Source organism: Haliotis rubra, unplaced genomic scaffold (assembly GCF_003918875.1).
Source record: "Haliotis rubra isolate DU_JTF1 unplaced genomic scaffold, ASM391887v1 Scf601, whole genome shotgun sequence".
NCBI classification, from domain to species: Eukaryota; Metazoa; Mollusca; class Gastropoda; order Lepetellida; family Haliotidae; genus Haliotis; species Haliotis rubra.
Window position 1 is genome coordinate 519,586 of NW_025767304.1, and position 24,458 is coordinate 544,043.

General features: G+C 39.1%; 1 protein-coding gene across 2 annotated transcripts in view; it reads right to left on the minus strand.

The window, feature by feature from the left end:
- LOC124255524 (cerebral peptide 1-like) overlaps nt 1-24,458 on the minus strand; it is a 47,140-nt gene that overhangs the window by 7,163 nt on the left and 15,519 nt on the right. Inside the window, exon 2 of one of the 2 annotated variants that reach the window (XM_046689461.1) lies at nt 12,974-13,084. In XM_046689461.1, coding sequence (XP_046545417.1) covers nt 13,019-13,084 — 66 coding nt within the window. In that variant the 3' untranslated portion in view covers nt 12,974-13,018. Of the gene's footprint in view, nt 1-12,540; nt 13,085-24,458 lie in introns of those variants that run through there. The other variant, XM_046689462.1, reaches the window with a different exon arrangement.

The window sequence follows — 24,458 nt, forward strand, 5'->3', positions numbered from 1 at the left end:
ACATCTCTGACGCCAAAGAAGACACACTGTCACAAATTGTTGATTATGATAATTGGCCTTTTAACATTCAGTTGCATAAAAACACTTAGATCTTAACGGATCGAACGTCTTGCCTTGAAGCATTTAAGATGCCCACTCGTTTGAGATGAACAGCGTTTTAGATCAGTACCACCTAAAACAAACCACATCCAGGTCCCTGTGGAACAATACATATTTGGATTTGAAAATGCAATGCATTACCGTGAAGTTGGATGTGTGACATGGCACAATTAGGCGATTGTCACAAAGAGTCGAAATATTCCGTCTCACCTTTCAACTGCCTATTTTATAACACAAATCTCTGATACACAAAACGGCTTTTAAATTTGTTACGCGTCTTATGGAAAAATGGATTTTTCCTTCCTCTAAATGGCATCTAGATGAGAGTCTCCTCGACAGAGCTGCAGACATATATTTCTGTATCACTGGCATCAACATTAATGAGGACATAAGCACTGGTGAATTACGCTGCGTTCCTATAAGGAACCTTACGACCAACATTCTGTGAAACTGGTATTGATTTCTAAGACCAAACCCATGTCAAGCATGTCTACTCAAGATGAAAATCTCAATTATCTACATAGACGTATATATACGCATTTCATACCATTTTCTATTACGACAATGTTCTTGCCAGAGACGAAATACGGGGAATGATTGGAAAGACACTTTTGTAATGACCGTGAGACTATCTGCATCTATACATTTACTGCAAATGCTTATAATATATATGTTGTTGTCGACGTGAATGAATATATATTCAAAAACTGAGACTTCCAATGATGGACAAAACGTTGTTTGTGTACCCTTTAAGCAAACACCTGGTGTCATCACTGATTTTCAGTGATCTAGTCATACAATTCACAGCTATTTTACCTTTTACGCCTACTGGAATCTGGAAACTTGCTATCCTAATGCGTTTAATATCCTAATGCATTTGATCCTTCCTGTACTTAATATGCACATAAATTTACCTTTTTTGTTGCTGACAATGTCATAAATGATAATAAACACACTGAAAGGAATCACCTCTATCCTGTAAAAATTATGAACACGCGTGTTTGTTTCATGAAAACAGAGAAATTCCCCATCCAATTTTAATAATGGTATAACGTACCAAGCATTTGGATTCTCTACGGTCGCTTTGATGTGCCTTGCCGTACGCGGCATTGCGGTATTATATGGCTTCATTTTAACTTTCTACATTTTCATGAAGGAAGTTACAGACCATTATCATAAACTCACCATATTTATTACAACACATAAAAGTTCGTCCCTTTTTAAGCTAGTTTACAAACTGCCGCTACATTTGCAACAATGTCATATGTGTCATCTCCTGGAGCCTTAAATCTGCATTTTCCGACCCAATCACAAAATCCTGACTCCATGTTTTATAATTGAACGTCATCTTTGGTCTTGGAACCCATGTTCATTATCTGTCATTTTGTTTGTGGCACATTGCCATCCATCATCATCCATCATGTGGGTATGATGGTATCCCTCCTGTTATGTGTAACGAGTTTCCAATCTATGACATAATTGAAGGACAGCGCCACGGCAATGTGTCAATGCAACCTGACACGTATCTCCGTCCCAGACTGTAACTAGAGCGCTCTCAAATCAAACAAAGCCAATATTGCTTAACCTGAAACTACCAAGTCTACGCATTTTCTTGTTCCAATAATATTGTGAGTCGAGAAGGATTATTCACTTAAACTAATTGTAATGTCTCAAATTTGCAACTGTTAAATTTAGAAAAGATTTGGTAACAAGGCTTTGACATCTTTGTGGATATTGTCAGGGATTTTACTGTTTCCAGCATACATTTGAAGCATGCATTACTGGTTTTCTGAACATGACATGAAATCCTTTCCTTCTTTTGATGTAATATTGGAATTAATGTCAAAATGTGGTTTTTGTTGGTTTAATTAATCAATTTAAAAATTCAACGGATCACATTAATCACGATTATTTGTTCACTCACAAACAGGAAGGCTGTATGGAAATGAGCGTCCCTTGATTGACATGTTCCATGATCGCCGTCACACTGGCTAATCATATCTAGACTACTCCGAGGGATACACTAATATAACGGCTCATTAGCTGCTGAGATTCAAAGACTGATATCATCGAATGAAAGCATCATTACGAATTGGGCGAATAGTAGTAAATATATATTTCAGTGTGCAACTCGAGCAGGATACGCCCACCTTTTCGAGGACACCTGTCACAAACACTATTTGATATAGTGCTTCATAACACATAATCAGGATATAGCTGAAATCGTACAGTCAACACTGTTTAGGAGAGAAGTGGTTTCGTGGCTTATATGTACTGTGTAAAACGATGAAATGGTGTCGTGGCTGTTATTTACTGTGTAAAATCGATTGATACCACTCCAGACAGTGATACACACAAAACTTGAAATAACAGCATTTCAGACAAAGGTCACTGAATCCTGAGAAAAAATAATATAATGTTGAACGACGCAATTTCTAATTATTCCTTTTCTTCATTCAGGTAATTGTTCATGGCTTGCGTTGGGGGAACAATTTAAGTCAAACGTTCCAGAATTATTTGTCTTAGTTGTAACAGTACGTTCAAGATCGTCTCAGCATAACTCAGTTGTTTTTGGTTCAGGATTAGGACTACAGGACATGGCTAATCAAACAACGACTGTGTTGCGTGAAGCACCACACGTACATAGGCTTGTCTTGTCTTGCAATACAGATGGCATAATACTCACCATAAATGGTTTTGACATAAATAGCATAATCTGAAAGAAACCCATCAAAGCAAGAGAAAGTCTCGTTATTCGGGATTTCGTAACATATGTTATATTTGGAATTACACTTTCTTAGTAAAGTACAGATTCTAGTACTTTTGTTGTGTTAAGTCCCATCCAGGATTCAAACCCACACCCTCAGAGTCAGGCACTTAATCGCCAGCACACAAAATCAGACGCCTAACCCGCTCAGCCACCGCGGCTTCCACGAAAATGGAAGTCAGATAACTGGTAGTCTAGACCAGGGACTTTGTGAAACCCTCTGATAAGTGTAAATTGACTCCCACGGCCGAAAGCTATGAATGCACAATGTCATTTAGAAAGCGGTCAAATGTAACATATGTTATGTTTGGGAGTACACTTTCTTGGTAAAAGTACAGATTCTAGTACTTTTGTTGGGTTGAGTCCCATCCGGGATTCGAACCAGATTTTATTGTGTATTTGAAACAGATTTCATTGCGCGTAAAAGGCAATAAGATGCTATTAGGGAACAGTATAAATTGTGACTAATAAATCAAATAAACAGACAAATATTTCACCAAGTTAACACCGCCTGTGCCACGTGAGACGATTTGATTCAAGGCCTCAGTGAATCTTTTAATTGGCTTTATGGTAGATATGTTGACGTAATTTCTAAATACAACAGTTCAGTACATGTAGGATTCCCTGCATTTGTACCATATATCCCCATGTTGTGGTATTTTGACTACTTGACTTGCCTTTCCAAGTGTTTGTAACGGTTCCACAATTGAATAACACACGTTCATCTGCCCAAGAACACGTGATGCATGTGTATCATTGCTGCTTATAAATAAACACATGCTCGTGCTTGTTTTTGGGGTGTTTTTTATGGTTATGTAAAACGTTTTGTTGGTCATACTTTAACTAGATACAAATTCATTATCAATAGGCAACTTGAACAATATATACTTTATCATCAATCTCATTCTAACGGAAGATACCACTGGTATTATATTGAATATAAGTGGGTGAATGTAAGTAAAAGTTAACTTTATTTAATTTAGTGATAACAAAGGTTTTGAAGTTTATAAAAGTTGAACACGCTGAAATCATCAAGTCGAGGAGATGACTTTGATAAGACGGGTAACATCAACAACAGCTTAGTTCGTATCACCGATATAATTATTGTCATTCCACAATATACAACAGAGTGGTATTCATCATTTACTATCAACACTTCAATACCTTTCTTCTTCATTTAGGGGGCGGTGGGGTAGCCTAGTGGGTAAAGCGTTGGCTCGTCAAGCCGAAGACCCGGGTTCGATTCCCCACATGGGCACAATGTGTGAAGCCCTTTTCTGGTGTTCAACGGCGTGATGTTGCTGGAATATTGCTAAAAGCGGCGTAAAACTAAACTCAGTCAGTCTTCTTCATTTACAATTTCTCTGAAGGTTGCCAAAATCTGTGTCTTTGGCGTCACTGACGAACGCTTAGCCATTCCCTTGTCCATCACGTTTTACATTGTACATGAAGGTGAAATTAATATACACAATATTTCTATTGTGGATGACATACATCGTCACAAGTAATGTTTGAACGACTATAAATAGTTCTTGAAGCGGTAATGGCACAGTCCGATCTTGAAAGCTACCCAAAAGTGCAATAACGTCATATTAATAATGTTAATGCGTTTGGTGTGATCACGTTGACAACTTGGCGCTAGTACCGATACCAATCCAAAACGTGATGGGTCTACCAAATGTCCCTCTCCTAGCGGTTCTTGCAAAAGTTGTTGATTTCCCTTGGGTGCAAAGTCGGGTCACACTGTTGGATCGTTCATGGGATGAACATACAAATTTAGAGATTTTACTATCCATGGCAGAGAAAGACTGACATCCTGAATCGTAAAACCACGTGCAATTCATTAGATAAATCTCATTCCGGATTCATAACTTTACTTCCAGTACGGCACCGCACTTTACTTGGCAGAGGTTTTGTTGATCCTATACCCACGTTTTGCCAAGATCTGACATAGGGATATATTTATTGGTGGCCTGTCTCCAAGAACAGCTGTGCTATCTTGTGATGTCTACAGTATATTATTGTCCGTTCACTTACACAGCACTGTTTGGCTGACATAGGGGAAATTTGATTAGCTTTAGCGGTCGTGTACGTGAATTTAGGATGTGTGTTTTTGGAAGCTTCGTGATCACAGAGATTATCACACAGTGTGTGGGTTGAAGTGTACAAATGTAATTACACTCCAAACGAATTTGCAAGATGCGGTTTATTTATATTCTCATAAATGTCGATTCGCGCTGACAAGACATGCTGACCTCGTCATTTTTACTACATTCTGGTGGCACAACGCATGGTAGTATTAGTAGTAGATTATTAGTAGAGGAGGAACGCTGGCGCTCCATAATGATCACTGCGTAAGGTAATTATACAGGATAGAGCTGCTTATTGTTGGAAGTGCGTTACCCAGACAATCTTTCCATCTCGGATATCGTTACAATATGTTCTGCTCTTTGATAACGCTAGAGTAATATGTCAGAGAAGCCAGTACGTGAGTGCGTGCTTGTGTGCGTGTGTACGTAGTGTGCCTTTACGTTACGTTACTTTTTGAAACACCCTGGCATGATAACAAAATAATACAAATTGTATGGTGAGAATCGATCCCGCTAAAGAGTTAACGACTAAACCATCCTACAGTCATTGCAATCTATGGAAAGCAAACTGTTTCAGATATCTCAGTTTCAGAAATGCCCATGAATATAGAAAACATTGAGCTACACACGACAGGATGACCACACATTCATCTACTGGGACTTGTTCTGTTTAATCTCACCTTCTCTTTCAAAAACATTTCCAAGCAGAAAAAATATGAGCAAGGCGTTTTAAACTAGCACTTAAGATACGACATTTCCACTAAAAGTCACGATTACTGAAACACACTAAAACACAGTATAAAACAATACACATGTGAGCATAGTCCTTTAATAGAGATCGAAATAAAAAACACAAATCTTCGCATTTCGTATACAAAACATTCTAGAAGATAGAGCTCAAAGCCTGTAAATGCAATAATACACAAAGAAGACAAATTAGCCCAAATCGAAGAAACCTGATGTCAACGCACCGGTTTCCCAGGAGTGACAGCGGGACTACCAGACATGCATCCAAAACATTACTCCGAGCACTAAACCCCGCTTCTAATTCATCCAGTAAAATGGCTAATCCGCAAGAAAGGCACAAGAGAAAAATCCCGTCCTTTGGGGACCTTGCAAATATCTCTTTCTAACACGCCCTTGTGGAAGGTAATCCACTCAGATGATCAATGAATAGCTTAGTCCCATGGGATACGAAACCCATGTTTGGTCCTGATTCGACATTGTCAATAAAGCCTACGGCATGTTAACAGACTGTTTTTATATACTATGGATCATATGTTACTATCCCAAGTGGTACAATCTTATTCACCATAAATTCTTTTGAGGTTGCGTCTGAAGCCATTGGGGGCGAACACCTAATTGAATTTTTGAAACAAATCGCTCCATCCGATCATTTGCTATTGTTAACAATGTCGGAATCAAACCATAAATTCGATCTATTGCGAAGGACGTTTTTAAACGACAATCTCGACACGCATGTTTCTCTCGAAGGAGCCTCAATTACCGCCATTGGAACCTTTCAGGCAGCTCGACGGTTAAAGCTGTAATTGCTGTGCGGAAATGCTCTGCTATTGAGAAGGGATCTTCATACTTCATCGTTCGTATGTTACATTGCTCTGAAGCATTATGTTCCAAGTGTGTTATTATACATCAATGCAGTTCTCAGCACGATGTGGCCACCTCACTTAACACATAATTACGATTGCAATAAAATCGCCGGATATTAGAACCTGGCGTCAACGCTATTGTAGAAATAACATTAATCTTGACAGAATCATAAAACGTGCTATTTTCAGCAATTGCATTTCAACATCTTTTGATACCAAAGCATTCTGTCAGAACAGATCATATTTCAAACTGAAATCGACCGCTATTGTTATATGATGCCCTTTCGTTTGAGTTATTAAAATTTTGTGTAATATGTTCAGATATCAGTTGATAGTTATCTTGTTCTTTTTACTTGCGATCTTGTTTCAGTTTTAAAAAGGGATCTTGGTTTCGATCACCCGCCTACGGAATGAAAAGCATAATGACATAATCATGGACAAAAATGAAGAAGATTATTGCAGTCTGTCATGTATGGACCCTGTGCCATGCATCAACCTCTGTTATCTACTTGTGCACACACCATCGTCATTTACAAACAACAAAAAACTGTCCAAAGTATTTCTACATCAAACCTGCCATTTGTTTTCGGATATTTATATCACTTAACCCCGCTTATTTCAAAGTCTAATAAGCCATGAAGATCCGAGTTACAATTAGTGTTCAGAACTCCATGCTTGTCGTAAGACGCCACTAACGGGATCGGGTGGTCAGTCTCGCAGACTTGTTTGACACATGTCATCATATCCCAATGGCGTAGATCGATGCTCATGCTGTTGATCACTGGGTTGTCTGGTCCAGATTCGATTATTTACAGACCGCCGCCATATAGCTGGAATATTGCTGAGTGCGGCGTTAAACAACAAACCAGCCAGCCAGTCACAGTCTGATAATTAGATCGAATGTTAGATAAGACTGTGCTCTTATCTGTTCCACGTACCATTAGTACTTTGCCTTATAAAGTCGAGATATGATATTTACAAAATAGCTGAAAACTTGAACATGGTCATAATTCTCCTACAAATTGTTCATTTTTACATTTTTGCTGAGAGTAATGTCTTTCAAATATACACAGATAGTAGTCAACGTCAAAGCGTCGTCATATTCAATGCATTTTCTTTTACAGCGTCCATTGATTTCAAAATATGACAGAGAAAAGGCATTAAATGTTTTTTTATAAAACCTTTGATGTCAGTACTCCTTGACATTAAACGCTGTTTAAGATTGGATATATGGTGTATGTGTAATGTATATTTGCACTGCGCTATTGATGCACACAATGGTCATTAACATGTTCCCCAGAGAAATCAGAATCTATTTTACTAGACATTTCGTTTATGGACTCAATAAAATAAACATCAACAAAGGTCCCGCATGTAATGCTGTAGTACGGATCTTGATATCAAAGGCAAACATCACTATCCCTGGATAAAAACACACTTATGGTGATGCCATTCAAGTGCTGCTTAATCATTACGTCGTTCTACAATGTGAAATGTTTGGTGAAGGAACACACTGTTTATTAAATATTTACCCATTTGTAGAGGTGCCATTCCTGCCTTCTGTGTCTGTGGGCCCAATGATAATTTGACAACTAATTGCCTGAGTATGGTTTTACGCCGCTTTTATCAATATTCCAGCAATATCATGGTGGGGGCCACAAAGGCTTCACGCCTTGTACCCATGTGGGGAATCGAACCTGGGCCTTCGGCGTGAGGAGCGAACACTTTAACCACTATGCTAGCCCACCCCGGTAATTGGGCGAATAATGTGCACATCAAAATATACTATATTTCAGTAGGACTATAAACTGTAGTCGCATTTGTATAAACCAGCATTTCATTTACTTTAATATGTATAGTTAATCGTTTTGCATTTAAAGGTCTGCTTGTTATTGGAAATAGACTAAATCTTTCTCGTTCAAAGAAAAATCTGCTGTTCACAGAATCATGTAAAAGTGGAGTGGAGGAAGATTGTTTTAATTCAACGTTGAACAGTCAGCTGCAGCATATCACCTAAACTGAACGTATGTTCGAATGTCCAATTTGACGCACATGACCTACGCGTTCACTACTTTGTTCCAGTGAAACTATACAACACTGAATCGTTAGGAGTCGAAACAAATGACCTCTATATGGATACCAAATAACTGATGAATGCTCCATGAGCTGAAATGAAAGGGCCAAAACCGACAAACGTAACATTCAACCTACCGTATATTAATAGTTCGTCTCCATTGCAAATCAATGGTAGATAGACGAGTAAGCAGCAGCCATTTGAGCCTGGCCCTCTTCATGGATTTATGCTTGTCAACTGTGTTTCCACAGGGGATCAGAGTTTCTTTACGTGAGACAAAATTAGAGGCATAAGCCTACTTGTAAAACAGCACACATCCCATTTCCAGAGAACTATATCGAATATGTATTGGCAGCTGTGCATCACTAGCCCATGTCTTTGAACTTCTTTATCAAGGTTCTGAAGTACAGAGATAGTACGGGGCACAGATAGATATATTGTCTAGTAATTTTTTTTTACAAGAACCGAAATTCAGTTTATCAAAGTTATTCCTCTATAGAACCCATGTCTTGGACGTATTTTTCAACATTCATCAAAACCATAGTGTGATTCTTGCAGATGGAAAGTACATCGCCTGGTTATTCAATAACGAACATCCAATGGTTCAAATTTCTAATTCTATGGAACCAGCTACTTTGGCTGCTCTGTCAAATGTTTATCTTGCATTACCAAGATGGATATATATTGGTTTATTGTATTAGTATGTGTCACGAAAAAGCAAGAGTGGTGATCTTTATATCCACAATGTCACTAACTTTCAAATGTCAGCTCCGGAAAATTTGACAATGTAAGGATACAGTTATACCGACTGATTGGGATTTGTGTCTCTGGAGACCCGCATTGTTCAGTTTCCAAGACAACAGACTACTGTTCAATGGCTAATATCAAACTGGACTCGTACTGTGATCCACTATCTAATTAATGTGTCTTATTACATGCTTGATTGTTATTCCTAATATCGCGAGAGTGGGTTGCTTGACAATGATAGAAACATACTTTCCTTGAAATGTCAAATCAGCAGACTGTGCTAAACCCCAATAAATACATTTTGCAAGAGTTCGGAATACTTTGGTTTCTAAACCTTCAGAGACCTAGATCTCTCTAGCCGATCTTTAAAAGACACACTCTGTAAAGGCTAAAACCCAGATTTATCACGCATGAACGTCCAATGATTTAATTATATGCCCAAAGACAAAAAATGTATACCTAAGTCAATCGTTAATTGGAAGGAATGTGTGAAGTACCCCCTCCGCTCTCCCTTGCCTCTTCTGGTCATCAAGATCAATTTTGAAACCTCTGAGAATTATGTGTCATTCATATTCCCCAGATAGAGCACTGTTGTTGTAATAAATACTGATAACGGTTACTAATGAACAAGTAAATAAGTCCTGTGTGTATACCTTATTATGCACGCGACGTACGTCAATCTACAACCTACTGTTATATGACGCATGCGGCAACTTAACACAGATGTGTACAGGTGAATGATTGTGAAGGAGTGTGTGTGTGAGTGTGTGTGAGTGTGTAGATGACGGACTGAGTGTAGATGGAGTGTGTGTAGATGGCAGGATGTGTGGAGAAGATCGACTGTTGATAAATGGCAGGGTGTGTACGTATGTGTAGATGATGAACAGTGTATAGGGAGATGGTGCTGATGACGGATAGACGACGTAGAATGTATGTGGATGACGCTGTGTGTAGATGACCGGGTGTGTGTGGATGATTGACATTATATCTGTAGATGAGAATGATATTTGGAGATGACAGGGCGTGTGTAGAATACAGGGCGTGTGTGGATGTCAGGAATGTCGGACTTAATGTGTAGATGAGAGGGTGTTTGGAGATGAAGGAATGAGTGTTGACAGTGTGTGTTTAGACGACGAAGTGTGTGAAGATGACAGGGTGTGTATAGGTGACAGCGTGTGTGTAGATGATAGAATGTAGAATGTGTGTGGATGACGCTGTTTGCATAACGAGGAATGTGTGTAGATAGCTGACTGTGTGAAGATAACGGAATGTGTTTCGGAGATCTAGAATGTGTGTAGATGACAGGATGTTTGGAGATGACGGGGAGTCTGTAGATGACGGAGAGTCTGTAGATGACAGGGAGTCTGTACATGACGGGGAGTCTGTAGATGACGGGGAGTCTGTACATGACGGGGAGTCTGTAGATGACGGGGAGTCTGTACACGACGGGGAGTCTGTGGATGACGGGGAGTTTGTAGACGGAAGAGGGAGGGTAGATGGAAGAGAGTGTGTAAATGGAAGAACGTGTGCAGACGGAAGAGTGATTGTAAATGGAAGAGCGTGTGTACATGGAAGAGTGTGTGTAGACGGAAGAGTGAGTGTAAATGAAAGAGCGTGTGTAGATAAAAGGGTGAGTGTAGATGGAAGAGTGAGCGTAAATGAAAGCGTGTGTGTAGATGGAAGAGTGAGTGTAGATGGAAGAGTGAGTGTAGATGGAGGAGCATGAATTGAAGAGCAAGTGTAGATGGAGGAGCGAGTGTAAATGGAAGAGCATGTGTAGATGGAGGAGTGTGTGTAGATGGAAGAGCGAGTGTAGATGGAGGAGCGAGTGTAGATGGAGGAGCGAGTGTAAATGGAAGAGCGTGCGTAGATGGAAGAGTGAGTGTAGATGAAAGGGTGGGTGTAGATGGAATAATGTGTGTAGATAGAAGAGCGTGTGTGGACTGAAGAGTGTGTGTAGATGGAATAGTGTGTGGATAGAATAATATGTGTAGATGGAAGAGCGTGTGTGGATGGAATAATGTGTGTAGATAGAAGAGCGAGTGTGTATAACGGAGCGTGTGTGTATAACGTATGCAGGTGAGATGATATTCGAATGAAAAAATGCGGGTAGATGAAACAGTTCGTTTAAGTGACAAGAGTGAAGGGTGTGTGTAGAATGAAGAGCGAGTGTAGATAAAAGAGGAAGAGTAGATGGAAGAGTGTGTGTAGAGGAACGAGCGAATGTAAATGGGAGAATGTATGTAGATGGAAGAGTGTGTGTAAATGGATGATCGAATACAGATGGAGGAGTTAGTGTTGATTAGAAGGTATGTGTTGATGAAAGAGCGTGTGTATAATGGAGCGTGTGTTTATAACGAATGCAGGTGAGATGATGTTCGAATGAAAAAATGCGGGGGGAGATGAAACAGTTCGTTTAGGGGACAAAGGTTTGCAGCATGTAGATGAATCTTGATGGGAACAGTCTACCATATATTACAGCTCAGTATCCATGAAGGGTCTTCTCATTAACTGCTTACTATTAAGGACTAATCTGTTCTCAACATTCCCTTCTCTGCTGAGAGAATATCCTTGTTAACTAATGCCTATTTCCACAAGGCTCCTTTCAGTAACTAAATTGTGATATCCGAATCCCTGTTATAGCAAGCAGTCATTGTACTTCGCATTGTACAACCTTCTGGTTATCAATATCTTGGATGACACAACTCGCCAGGGAGGAACATACTGTTCTGTGTGTAGCAGTCTTGATTAACAAATGTCTGGATTAACAACATACTTAAGTGGGTTAACTTTACATTTGTTGTACAATGTTGTACCACTCACCAGACGAATTGTACACAGTATTCATGTCAGCAATAGTGTAGTCAATTTTATCAATATCTAATGGTATTATTTCCATGGAAGTATACCATTTTGTCTGCATGAAATCTATTCCAATGTTCAGTATTCACAATTTGTCCATTGCCTGCATATATGTTTGTGGAAAGGGCGTTTTAAGTTAACGAACTTTTGCCAAAAGTCTTTGACAAAAAGTAAGTTTATTCAGAGCGTCCCCTTTTGCGTTGTTTTATTCGTACTACAAACTTATGACGACTGATTCTGAAACTTCTCAACCAGGCAGTTGGCCCCTCTCCATTATAAAAGAAAAATTGCTTGAAAGAATCCAATAATTTTTATTTTAACATATAGAAAGAAAATAGATATATCATGTATTTCGAACATCTTAAAAGACACACAGACATTAGTTTTAAAATATTTTATCACATAACAGTATTCATTGACAAGATATTACCTTCCACATGTTAAAAATACAATATGTCGTTTAAATTTCAAAGTTACGTGTGTGTGTGGGTGTGAAGGAATTGCACAATAGTTCTTCTATAATTATTCTTTTTGTTATCAGTCCCACAAATTGTCTTCACGATGTCATTTTGAGTTACACCATGTCTGCACAGAAAGTATTTGAAGTGTATCAGGAGTCATTGATAGCGATCTCAGGTGATGTCTCACTGCTTTAATGGCTTGGATATGCTTTTGCGTTCGGCTATTAGAAGAAATAAGCCTCTTTCAAGGTGCTGGGTCGTACCTCAGACGTATGCATGAACGACTTGACCCAAAGGTAGCTCTCTCCTCACTTCCGAAGGACATCATTTCCATTGTATTTGCTTCCGCACTCTAGAATTCTTCTTGCCTCAGCCTGAAATGAAAGACACACTTTATTGGCAGAGTATCATACTTTGTAAGAGAAATGTCTTGTTTAGACCCGCTTTTCCTAGAGCAGGTGGCTGGAAGCCACTAGCAATTGGTGTGGGTATAGTACAGACGTTCCCACTGTCACTCATATATTTAATTGGTGCCAGGCGGTCTCAGAAAAACGGTTCCCCCTTTTATTGATGTAGTCTTTTTACCTCTCTGATAGCTAAATCTCAGGCTCGGGTGACATACCTGTTGAGCCTTTGTGGACTGTTTGACAAGTTAAAGTATTTGGTGTTTAGATATGCTCTTTCGATGTACTGTTTTTAAGGGTGTTTGGTTTTTTGTAAAGGCGAAGATGCTTTTAAAATGAAACACTGTTGCACTTCTTTTTTGGAATACTTACGCTGGTCACAGTGCTTTGATTTAAAAACATTCAGTGTCAATAAGACATTGCTACCAGCCATAAAGTATTACATTAATTTTATCAAAACATGTTAGACTAGTTGTCCACCTAATACTTGCAATATCTTTCCTTGGCAACTATTGAATGACAATAACACTAGCAATAAACGTAAGCAGTGCATTATCTCTTATAAATCTCCGGGTTATTTCCCAGCATCCCCTTTACTGTTTATTTTATGAAGAGGGCTTAAGGTGGCATAACGCTCACACGTTTATCTGTTTTGATAAATCTACAAACAACGGTCACAAAGGTCAAGGATTCGAACACGCGATCAGTGAACTATTGTCTTTTTTAACACGAGGCAATCCAGCTCACACATATTTTAGAGTAGGGTATCACATACCTCAATGTTATTTCTCATACTCGTATATTATGTCTACAATCGAACATAAAAAGGAGGATTCAGCTCACTGTAAAACGAATACCGTTTATACTTTGACTAACAACCATTACATTTTTGTCATCATGTTCCATTTACTGCAGAGTGTTAATGATAAATCCGAACAATAACACAACACAGACCATTTTCGACAAGTGAAGCTGAAACATCTATGTACGTATATTAGACTGACTGACTGAGTTTTGGTTTTACGCCGCTTTTAGCAATATTCCAGCAACATCACGGCGGGGGACACCAGAAATGGGCTTCACTCATTGTACCCATGTGGGGATTCGAACCCGGGTCTTCGGCGTGACGAGCCAACGCTTTAACCACTAGGCTACCCCACCGCCCCCGTATATTAGAAGAACCTAACACACATAGCAGGATCGTACAGATACTGACGTGTGGTGTCATGTGATTGTCTGCATGACTGGTTGAAGTTGAAGCATGGCTAATGCTGGAATAGTTAATCACGTTTCCTTTAATGGTTTTGCCATAAGGTTACGATAATGCACTGTTTAATTTGATATCATTCAATCCCCAATGTCACTACTCTACTGCACAGCTTGTCCCGTTGCTGAAAAATACAAATTGTCCAATATACCAGATATTCTATCAAATGGATTAATGCATCGTTTGACACCTATCGTTTTCTGCTGACACGTGTAACGTGTGGGCCTCCTTCCGGAAAGACAGGAATTTCTGATACAAAGCCTAGGAAGGTATTTATAAACTAGCATTGTGCGCCCAATATTGACAGAAATCCACAGTGTGCGTAACAGTCCATTACACGGAACAGTCTCTGACATGACATGAAGTCGTATACGCTACACGGTCTTTGATACTTTTGTCCAAATAACGCATTATTGAAAACATCCATTACTTACAGGAGCCAAATGTCATATGTCAATTGGCGAGGTTGAAAACAAATCGTGCGATAAGTTCTTGCTGTCGGAGAAGCCTAACAAATAGTTAGCTTTACATCTTCTCTTGTTACTGAACCTTTTCAAAACTATTTCTCTATAGACAGTATGACTTCGAGATATCCAAACATTTAAGACATGCAGACATCTTTATGACCAATTACATTTGTGCGTTTCTTTTCCGCATAGATGCGGTGGATTAGCTTGGTGGTTAAAGCGTTCGCTCGTAACGCCGAAGACCTAGGTTCGATTTTCCGTATGGATTGAATGTATGACGACTATTTCTGGTGTACCCTGCAGTGATGTTGCTGGAATGTTGGTGATTTATATAATGTCAGCATAAAGTAACAGTCGACACCCGGTGTTCGAAGAATGATGTATGTATTCTGCGAGTATCCATATGTGAAGGATATGCTCCCCCTCAGGCTGCCATAAACACATTCTATAGCCTGAAATATACAATAAAAAAGTGAATTCTATCGAATTGTTGACAACATTCTCTTGCCGTGCATGATTTCATTATCCATAAACAAGCTTTGCTATCGTCATATAACTTGACTAATGCTGAGGCCGGCGTTAAACAACAAACAAGCAAATGCATTACATGTTAATGGACATGCTTTTGCATATTTCACAAGCACAAAAACAACTTTATGTGTCAAAAGGCAAAGGTTTCGACGTTCTGTATTCATACGGCAGGAAACAGGCTTAACGTTTCCTCATGTGAAGTCTTTTTTGTTGGCCTGGGGTGACGATCGATCATAAATTACGTTTCACGTAACCTTCGTAGCTTTCAGCTGAAACCTATGCAAGTTGTTGATATTTCTAATGTATTTTTGATATAATATAGATTACGTGGGGGTTTTTAACGTTAAAATACATGTTCTTCGTGTATTAATCTGGTATAATTCGAACGGCTATGTTTTTAATATTGGTGGTTAATCAGTCTCGGCATATGTACATTCGCGGGAATAGCTTTTATCACATTTAGCGTAGTACGGTATTTGCCATGCGTCCCCTAACCAGACTCAAATATTTGTCCAGGTATCACGATCCTAATTTTCCCCTGTAATGCATTATCAAATAACGAGGCTTTCCCTTGTCGGTCCTGCTGTTCAAAGCAATGTCAATATATCCGTATTCATGAAATGAAACTCATACGAGAAATGTTCAAATAGAATGGCAATAGCCTATTCATCCTCACAACACTACCTCAAGGGTTATATGTCCAAGATCCTTCAATTCATGTTCAGTTATATTTGGCGATAACATTAGTGTATTTACATTTGTACATAAGAACAAAAACGCAAAGTTGCTTTAAATATGACACGAAAAGACTTTTAGGCATATAACTGAATTTAAAGCGTACATTGCGATTAAGTCATGAAATATTCACTTAGATATAACAGTTCAAACAGCAGAATTCATATTTGGTTTCGACCGTCATTTGATCAAATTTCAAGAGTTGTGAAGGGAAGGAGTTCTGTTTGACGGTTTTTTTCATATATATCACAGCATAGTTGTGGAAAGTAGCACAAGCGTGGGCCGGTAGGAGATAGTTCATTATCAGGTCGAATCCGAGATTGGAACCCGTGACCATAGACTCCTGGATCCCAATCCACAAAGCGTTCGTAACGTTACGACCTGTCGTAACGCTATAGTTTATCATAGGCTTATGTCGTAGAGCTACGAACGCTCTGTGGATCGGGGCGCTGGTGGTTAAGGATGCATACGTAAGTCACCTGTACCTTTCAAACAATTGTTTAGAAGTAAATTTGTAAGTCAGTGGGTTTGTACATCATCTATACTGAGCTCATGTGGGATTTTTTGGGTCCAGGTGACCAATTGACGTTGCATGTGTTGGTATCGGATGCCACCCATGGCACAGGATACGCTCACTTTTTCGCGAACATCTGATATTGCCAGTAACTGATAGCAGAGATTCATAGATACAAACAGGGACGTAAAGCTCGCTGTGGCTTATTGCAAGTACACCAATGGCATGAATCTTTGTTCCAGCTTTTAGTCCATTGTTTGCCACTTTTAGTCTATTGTTTGCCACTTTTAGTCTATTGTTTGCCACTTTTAGTCCATTGTTTGCCACTTTTAGTCTATTGTTTGCCACTTTTGGTCTATTGTTTGCCACTTTTAGTCCATTGTTTGCCACGTTTAGTCGGTTGTTTGCCACTTTTAGTCTATTGTTTGTACTTGTAGTCCATAGTCTGCCATTATAGGCCTTTGTGATATAGCTGGAATCTCTCGCTGCATATTAAACACACCTAACAAAATGTAGCAGTAACACCCAGTGTGATACTTCATGTCATCCTTTTAACTTATTCGTCACTTGAAAAGACACGTAAGTCATGGGATACGTTTTGCAATAATTATTTTACTTAAACATACTTAAATAACATTAAATGTTTTTACCTTCAAACAAAGCATACATGTATTTAGATGTTAGTTGTAATATTATTACAACGTATATGATAAACATATAAATTAATAGCGTGACCCGTGATGATATGGGTTACAACTGATCCTCAGCAACCTGTCGTAACAAGAGACTAACGGGATCAGGTGGTTTATCATTTGATGCATGTCATCGTTTCCCAATTGCGTAGATCGTTGCTCATGATGTCAATCACTGGATTGTTCGGTGTACTCGATTATTTACATACCACCGTGATATTGCTGAAATAGTGCTGAGTGCGGCGTTATACAAAGATATATGGAGTATACACTGGTTTGAAAAGGAAGACCAACAACATTGATGATACTTAATTGACATCAAATAGCTAGCGAGAATGCGAAAGCATTGTTCACAATTCAGACATTGGCTTCAACGTTTGTCATAAGTTCAAATATTTGCATTAATCATGCTGTGTTACATTTGATATAAAATGTGCACAATAAATTGCGTGTAAATCATCGTATCGTCATAAATAACAACATAGTACAGTTAGCATTACAGGACAGGAACAAGGCCCTACCAAGGTATCAGTGAGTATGATTTATTGATGACGTTCAACACAGGTATTGTAAACAATGTTGTTTATGATCAGATTAAGGGTTTCACATTTCTCTGCAGAACTATATATCATTTAGCTTGTCGATATGTCAAGTTATTCTTCAATAACTAAAGTTCAATAATGAGCTAATTACATTTCAGCGTAACATGGATTTAAAGTCGACATTGATAAAATGAAAATAAGATCCGAATTCCACAAAATAATTTCTTTATGCCTCATTATCCGAACAACATAAGCTGGTGTCATGTTAAGGTAAATTGTGATATATGTGTTTCTTTCAATGGATAGTGTTTCTGTTAGAAGTGATGCATCATGTTCAGAAAAAAATCTTCCTGGATCTTGGATTACAAAGCCCTAAGGTTAAACGTAATAAAAATAATTGATGGGTGAGCTAAGACCAAAAAAAAATCATTTGTTTGGTTTAACAGATTGCAATATATTCCTGCAAGATATACGGTCATCTAATCAGACTGCTGTAAGAAACACCGAATTCGCAATATGAGATTACCTCATTTCATGCTTAATACAAATATATCCGGCTCGTTATCAGGAAGTTCAAAGACTGAGAGACATCTTATGTCATGTGAAAATGCAAATGCTTTAACAATAAACTGTTCAGAAGGTGACCTTCAATTGTTGAATATGTTTTATGAAACAAAATACCAGCAGAAGCGATTAAGATAATAAGGATGGGAACTGGGTATCACACGTGAGAATGTTATTATTTAGATACGGTTTCGGCTATATATGGATAGCACAGGAAATGTTTTCTTCAGAATTTTATACAGCGTTTCAAAGACATTTATTATCAAGAAAGGTATCAATATATAGCTTTTTCCAAATCTTTGACGCTCTATTCAACCATAAAGACTGACTTTTTTCTTTTAAAATATCTTGTAACTATTAGTTCAAAAGATTTACGGAGATGTTAGACAAAACTTCGTTGTAATGTACATGGTTTTAATATTAATTCGCATAGATTCCAAAAACTATGAAACTGCGTTTTGTAGCTCCCGTGTGACTGAATTAGAAGATGAATTCCATATTACATTAGTATGTCCTCTTTACAAATATTATCGTAATTATCCTCATGTTCAAATGTTTCTTGAACTTAGGAGAACAAGTGATAAGAATAGACTCTTATGACTTTGTATCTTTCTATAAAAAGTGTGTGTACTTCGATCGAAACAAAAAAATCTCTGTGAACACATAATCATATCTACTGTAATAAGATCTATATTTTCAGTGTTTCGCATATGCATGGTTTTGTCTAATTGTTACACATGTACTGTTGGCCATATGGTCATCTGCGACCGCCTCCGTGGTGTAGTGGTTAGAGTGTCCGCCCGGAGAGCGGAAGGTCGCGGGTTCGATCCCCGACCGCGTCATACCAAAAGACGTTAACATATGGTACTTGTTGGTCCCTGTCTGGCGCTCGGCATTAATGGTGGGCTAACACTATAAAACCAGCTTCAGTCTGGGCTAGTACAAGAAGCCGCACATACACATACACGCATGCATCGTCGTCATATGAGCGAAATATTCTCAAGCACGACGTTAAACCCAATTTCACCTCACCTCACATGGTCATCTGCACGTAATAAATGATGACGATTAAGATTGATCAGTTGGTTCTTAAGCTGGTAAATTTTCCAATTAAAAGGTGAATGTTGTTATGCATGAGTCAGCAGGATACAAGTAGTAAATACTTGACTTGCCAGGTCAATCATTGACTGATAGCATGAGCAGCAAACAACGCTCCGAGACATGTCACAAAACAAAAAAGACCCGAGAGATCATTAGTTACCTTTACTGAAATCATAGTATACGTGGCACCAATTGTATATGGAAACACCAACGGGTTGCTTGTTGAACAAATGGAGCAAGGTTTGTCAATTGATATATGATATGAGAGACCAAGGCCCACAACTGATCTAAGGTCTGCAGATCATGGCATGGCATGGATGCACCTCTGCTAAGCGAGATAAGGCGCTACACCAGAGATACCATTCATTTTCATTTATATTCCCCAACCGACGGTATTATTTATCATCAAGACGTTTCACCTCGAAAGTTGTTGATAAACATTTTAGATAAATGGTGAGGTGAGGTGAAATTGGGTTTAACGTCGTGCTTGAGAATATTTCGCTCATATGACGACGTGCATGCGTGTGTATGTGTATGTGCGGCTGCTTGTACTAGCCCAGACTGAAGCTGTTTTTTTATAGTGCTAGCCCACTGAGATACCATACCGCAGTGAAGCATGAATACCCCACTCAGACACATTATACTGACTCCGAGCCTACCAGTCCTTGTTGTACCCATTAATGCCGAGCGCCAGGCAGGGACCAACAAGTACCATATTTTAACGTCTTTTGGTATGACGCGGTCGGGGATCGAACCCGCCACCTTCCGCTCTCCGGGCGGACGCTCTAACCGCTACACCACGGAGGCGGTAAATAACTGATAGCTAACGATATTAGTCACACATGCATAATACCGTAACCGTCTTTGTCAACATTGTTAACGCTGAAGAATGAAATGAAAATCCTCTAGCATTTCACATTTTGAGATTAATCATCGTTGCAAAATCCCGTTTGAACCCCTGTTGCCCTCTCCATGTGAGTGCTACCAGTGATTATGTTACATTCCTGTGACATTGTGTGTTTGCAAAATGTTATAAATGAGACACACCTCAAGTTTCCTCCCCATTCTCATTACACGCAAATGTCAACGGCAGTCCACATTAACTGCCGAATCAGATTCCAACGGACATTAAAGCCAATATAATGATGAGGACTATATTAATGTATCAATGCCAATCAGTCACAACAGAAGGAGTTAGCAAATGGTATAAGTATGTCTGGTTCTGTCGATCAGTAGCATCCATCAAGTTTCATAAATACGTAAGCGTTTGTTTCTCACCAACGCTGACCCATCACGACTCAATACTTGCTGCCGTCATAGGATTCTGGACCAGACAATCCCGTGATCAGTACCTGAGCAGTGAAAGCCATACGACGCCACACATTCAAACACGTCAGCATGGATGACCACCTGATTCATTAAAGTGAGTGAGTGAGTCAGTCAGTTTTAAGCTGTTTTCAGCAATATTCCAGCAACATCACGACGGACCATTGATGTAAGTGCGCATATTTGTACTTACATGTTAAGTACATGTAGGTGTTAAGCACGACAACCAGCGTTAACGATAAGGCAGTGTTAACTGGGACAATTCCACTGTACAGCTGCGGCGATCATTTTCACATTGAGGTCAGGTTCACCTTCGCGCATGTTTAAGCATTAACTTGCTCCACTGATGAAATCAATATCCAAATATTGATGAGGAATAATAGTAATAACCCGATTGAGAGCACTTTAAATACAAAATTTAAAGCACTAACAACAGAACACTTAAGTGACAAGAAATAACGTGAAACAATGTTGATATTGTTCACTGAAAATGACTAATTCCGAATTTTCCTACATTGTACTTAACAAAATTGTGTTGCATGGTAAACGGTCAGAAAGGACACACTGAAACCAGATTTGACCAATAAATAGACATTTCATCACAACGCTGAAAACGTAAGGTTCAAAACACTACTATGATATCCCTGTGTGAAATACATCACCACTGAATAGCTATTTTTCTTTGAGTTATTTTCCTAGAAACTGAACTCCCATGTAATTCTGGAACCACTCACATATCTCAAAGGTATTAATGATAACTGATGAAAAATTGGTAACGAGACACTTCACTTCCGCCTAGTTTGTGATGTGTGATCTTGACTTCTCAGTTTGTCTTCCCCAGTTATGAAACTCTCTACCTTCTAGACTAAATAGAAGCGACCAAACCCTTTCCACATTCATAATAAATTTCTGCCAAAAGCAGAGTCGATTGTACAGTTGTGACTACATCATGAGCAGATGTTTGTTTCAGCAGCATTACAGCCGTATGATGTTGTTTGTAAACAAATCGGGACTGAACCAGATAATCCAGTGATTGTCACCATGTGATACCATGACAGTGCATGTGTTTGTGAATCACTATGAAATAGTGATGATATCAGGTGTTTACGAAAAGGTGAGCGTATCCTGCCCCACCGGTGGCAGCCATCATAAAATTATGCTAAGTCGTTTCCAAGTCTCTAGTTACAAATCGCCTCTTCAACTCGGCATTTCACTAGACTTTCAAAATATATTGCATTGACATGGTTTTAACTTTGTCACCGCCCCCAGTAAGCATCTGTCGATGGATACCAGGCGCTTAGGAAATCAATTATTATTACATGTTTATCGAGAAAGACACGTACTAACGTACTCTGGTTCCCATCGTGTGACCTTCAGCAGCGGACAGGTTGAAGCGTACTAAAAAAACATATTACCATTGTTCCAAATATGTATTTGGCTAATTGATTTCTTTTTCTTCTTTTGCAAATAAGGATGTCACGCAGTTGTGCAAGAACATTAGTACGGGAAAGGATTCGTAATACTCTTGCTGATCTGTCGAGAAAATGCAAACAATGTACATTTAAAAATGGTAAAACTAAACTCACTCTCTCACTCTGATGATTATCACAAACACGGAGATAAACAAAAGACAACAATTACAATTTGAGATTTGAAAGTATGACTTCCAGGTATGGGACCGAATTCTAAATGCAACAGCGAGATGCCTTCTAAGTCTTCAAATTTTCATTATTTTTCATCGATGTGCATACAACGTCATATTTGAATTGATAATTTCATCAAATATAGACTTGATATAAAGACTTGTCTGAACATCTTACAAAAGTTTAAGAAAAATATATCAGCTATCAAAACATATACGTTAGGTCATTGGTCTTAAAACTTACAGTACGTGAGCATTAATACATAAAGTATCATTTGCCGTGATGGAAATAACATGTACTTCACGTTACATAAAATGTCATAAGAAAGGCAACGTGATCATCAACCACGTACACACATAACTGCGTTTCACATTGCACGGAAGACAGTTCGCGTTTATGTATTATCCAAGGACTCATTTGTGCCTGGGGGTCGGTTCGTGTCATAAGATACAGCATCGGAATCATATAGCCTTTTTAGTATTGATTATACTCGAGATGCTCTTACGAAAGATGCTGACTTTTTAACATGTGGCTTGTTTTTGATTTCATCATTAGTTATTTTTCTGATTGTGCATTTATTAAAATTTTGTCTTATAATAAAACAGAACCTATGTACACATAGAAACGTGAACTAATGAAAACGGTTACTATGGCAATTGTTGTCAAAAACAAAATTATAATATATCATCATCATGATTCTTGTAATACTGCTGAAACAAATATCTGCTCATGATATAGTCACAATTGTACAATCGACTCTGCTTTTGGCAGATATTTCTCATGAATGTGGAAAGGGTTTTGTCGCTTCTGTCTCTTTGTACATTTCCCTGAGTTAATTTCCTGTCATTGATGGTAACCGCTGGTTTTTGGTTCGAGTCCAGCATTGCCGCTTTTGGTTTGTAAGTACAGTATTCCTGATATTGGGTTTAAAGTGTTTTACGACATGAAACACTGTTTTTATTTGATATGTTGTCAATATCACGTCATACACTCACGCGCAAAAGAAACGCCCCCCAAGTATTCTTCAACTACTAAACAACACAAGCACAAACACGAATTGATCTGCACGTTTAATAGGCATAACGAAGGTGTATGTAAAGTATGTCTGACATAAAGAAAGAGAACGTGGTAAACCTGACAGTGGTATAGGGAATGTTATCACATAGGGGTCGATTGACCAGTATTCGAGCGCAAGCCAAAACAACAAATGACAAAACAGAGGTTGAAATGGGAAGGCAGATCGTCAATACCGCGTATGTCCACCCCTTACATCGGTGCACATCAGAACACGTCATCGGGCCTAGTGTGTAAGTCCCCTGATCACGTGACTGGGGATCTGAAGCCATTCTGTCTGTAGTGCCTGAGCCACTGCATTTCTCGTCAATGGAGGGTGTGAAAGCTGTAGAATCCGACGTCCAAGATGGTCCCACAAGTGCTCTGTCGGAGACATGTCAGGGGTTCTTGGGGACCAAGGCTGGACGTTCACGTTGTTGACGTTGAGAAAGGCCGTTCTGACAAAAGTGGTGTTAGGTGTGCCACTGTCTTGTTGAAACAAGGTTCCTGGATATTGCTGGAGGAAAGGCTGGATGCGTGGCCGCAGAACTTCATCAATATACCGACGGACTGCCAGGTTGCCATTGATGGCAAGGAGGTCGGTCTTGGTGTTCCCACAAATGCCACCAAAACCCGTCACACTCCCTCCACAATATGGTTACGTTTCCTGAACGCAACAACCCGCCGTCCGTTCCCCACGCCGTCAGTAGACACGTCTTCGGTCGTCAGTTCTGTTCAAATGGAACCTACATCCCTCGCTGAAGAGGACCCGTTGCCAGTTCCGTTGCTGCCACTGACGAACATTCCTGGCCCAAACCAATCTTCGACGTTGATATTCCGGCGGTAACGTCATGTCCCTCAACGGTCTAAAGGCTCTGATTTCTATGCTGACGGAGTCGTCTGGACACC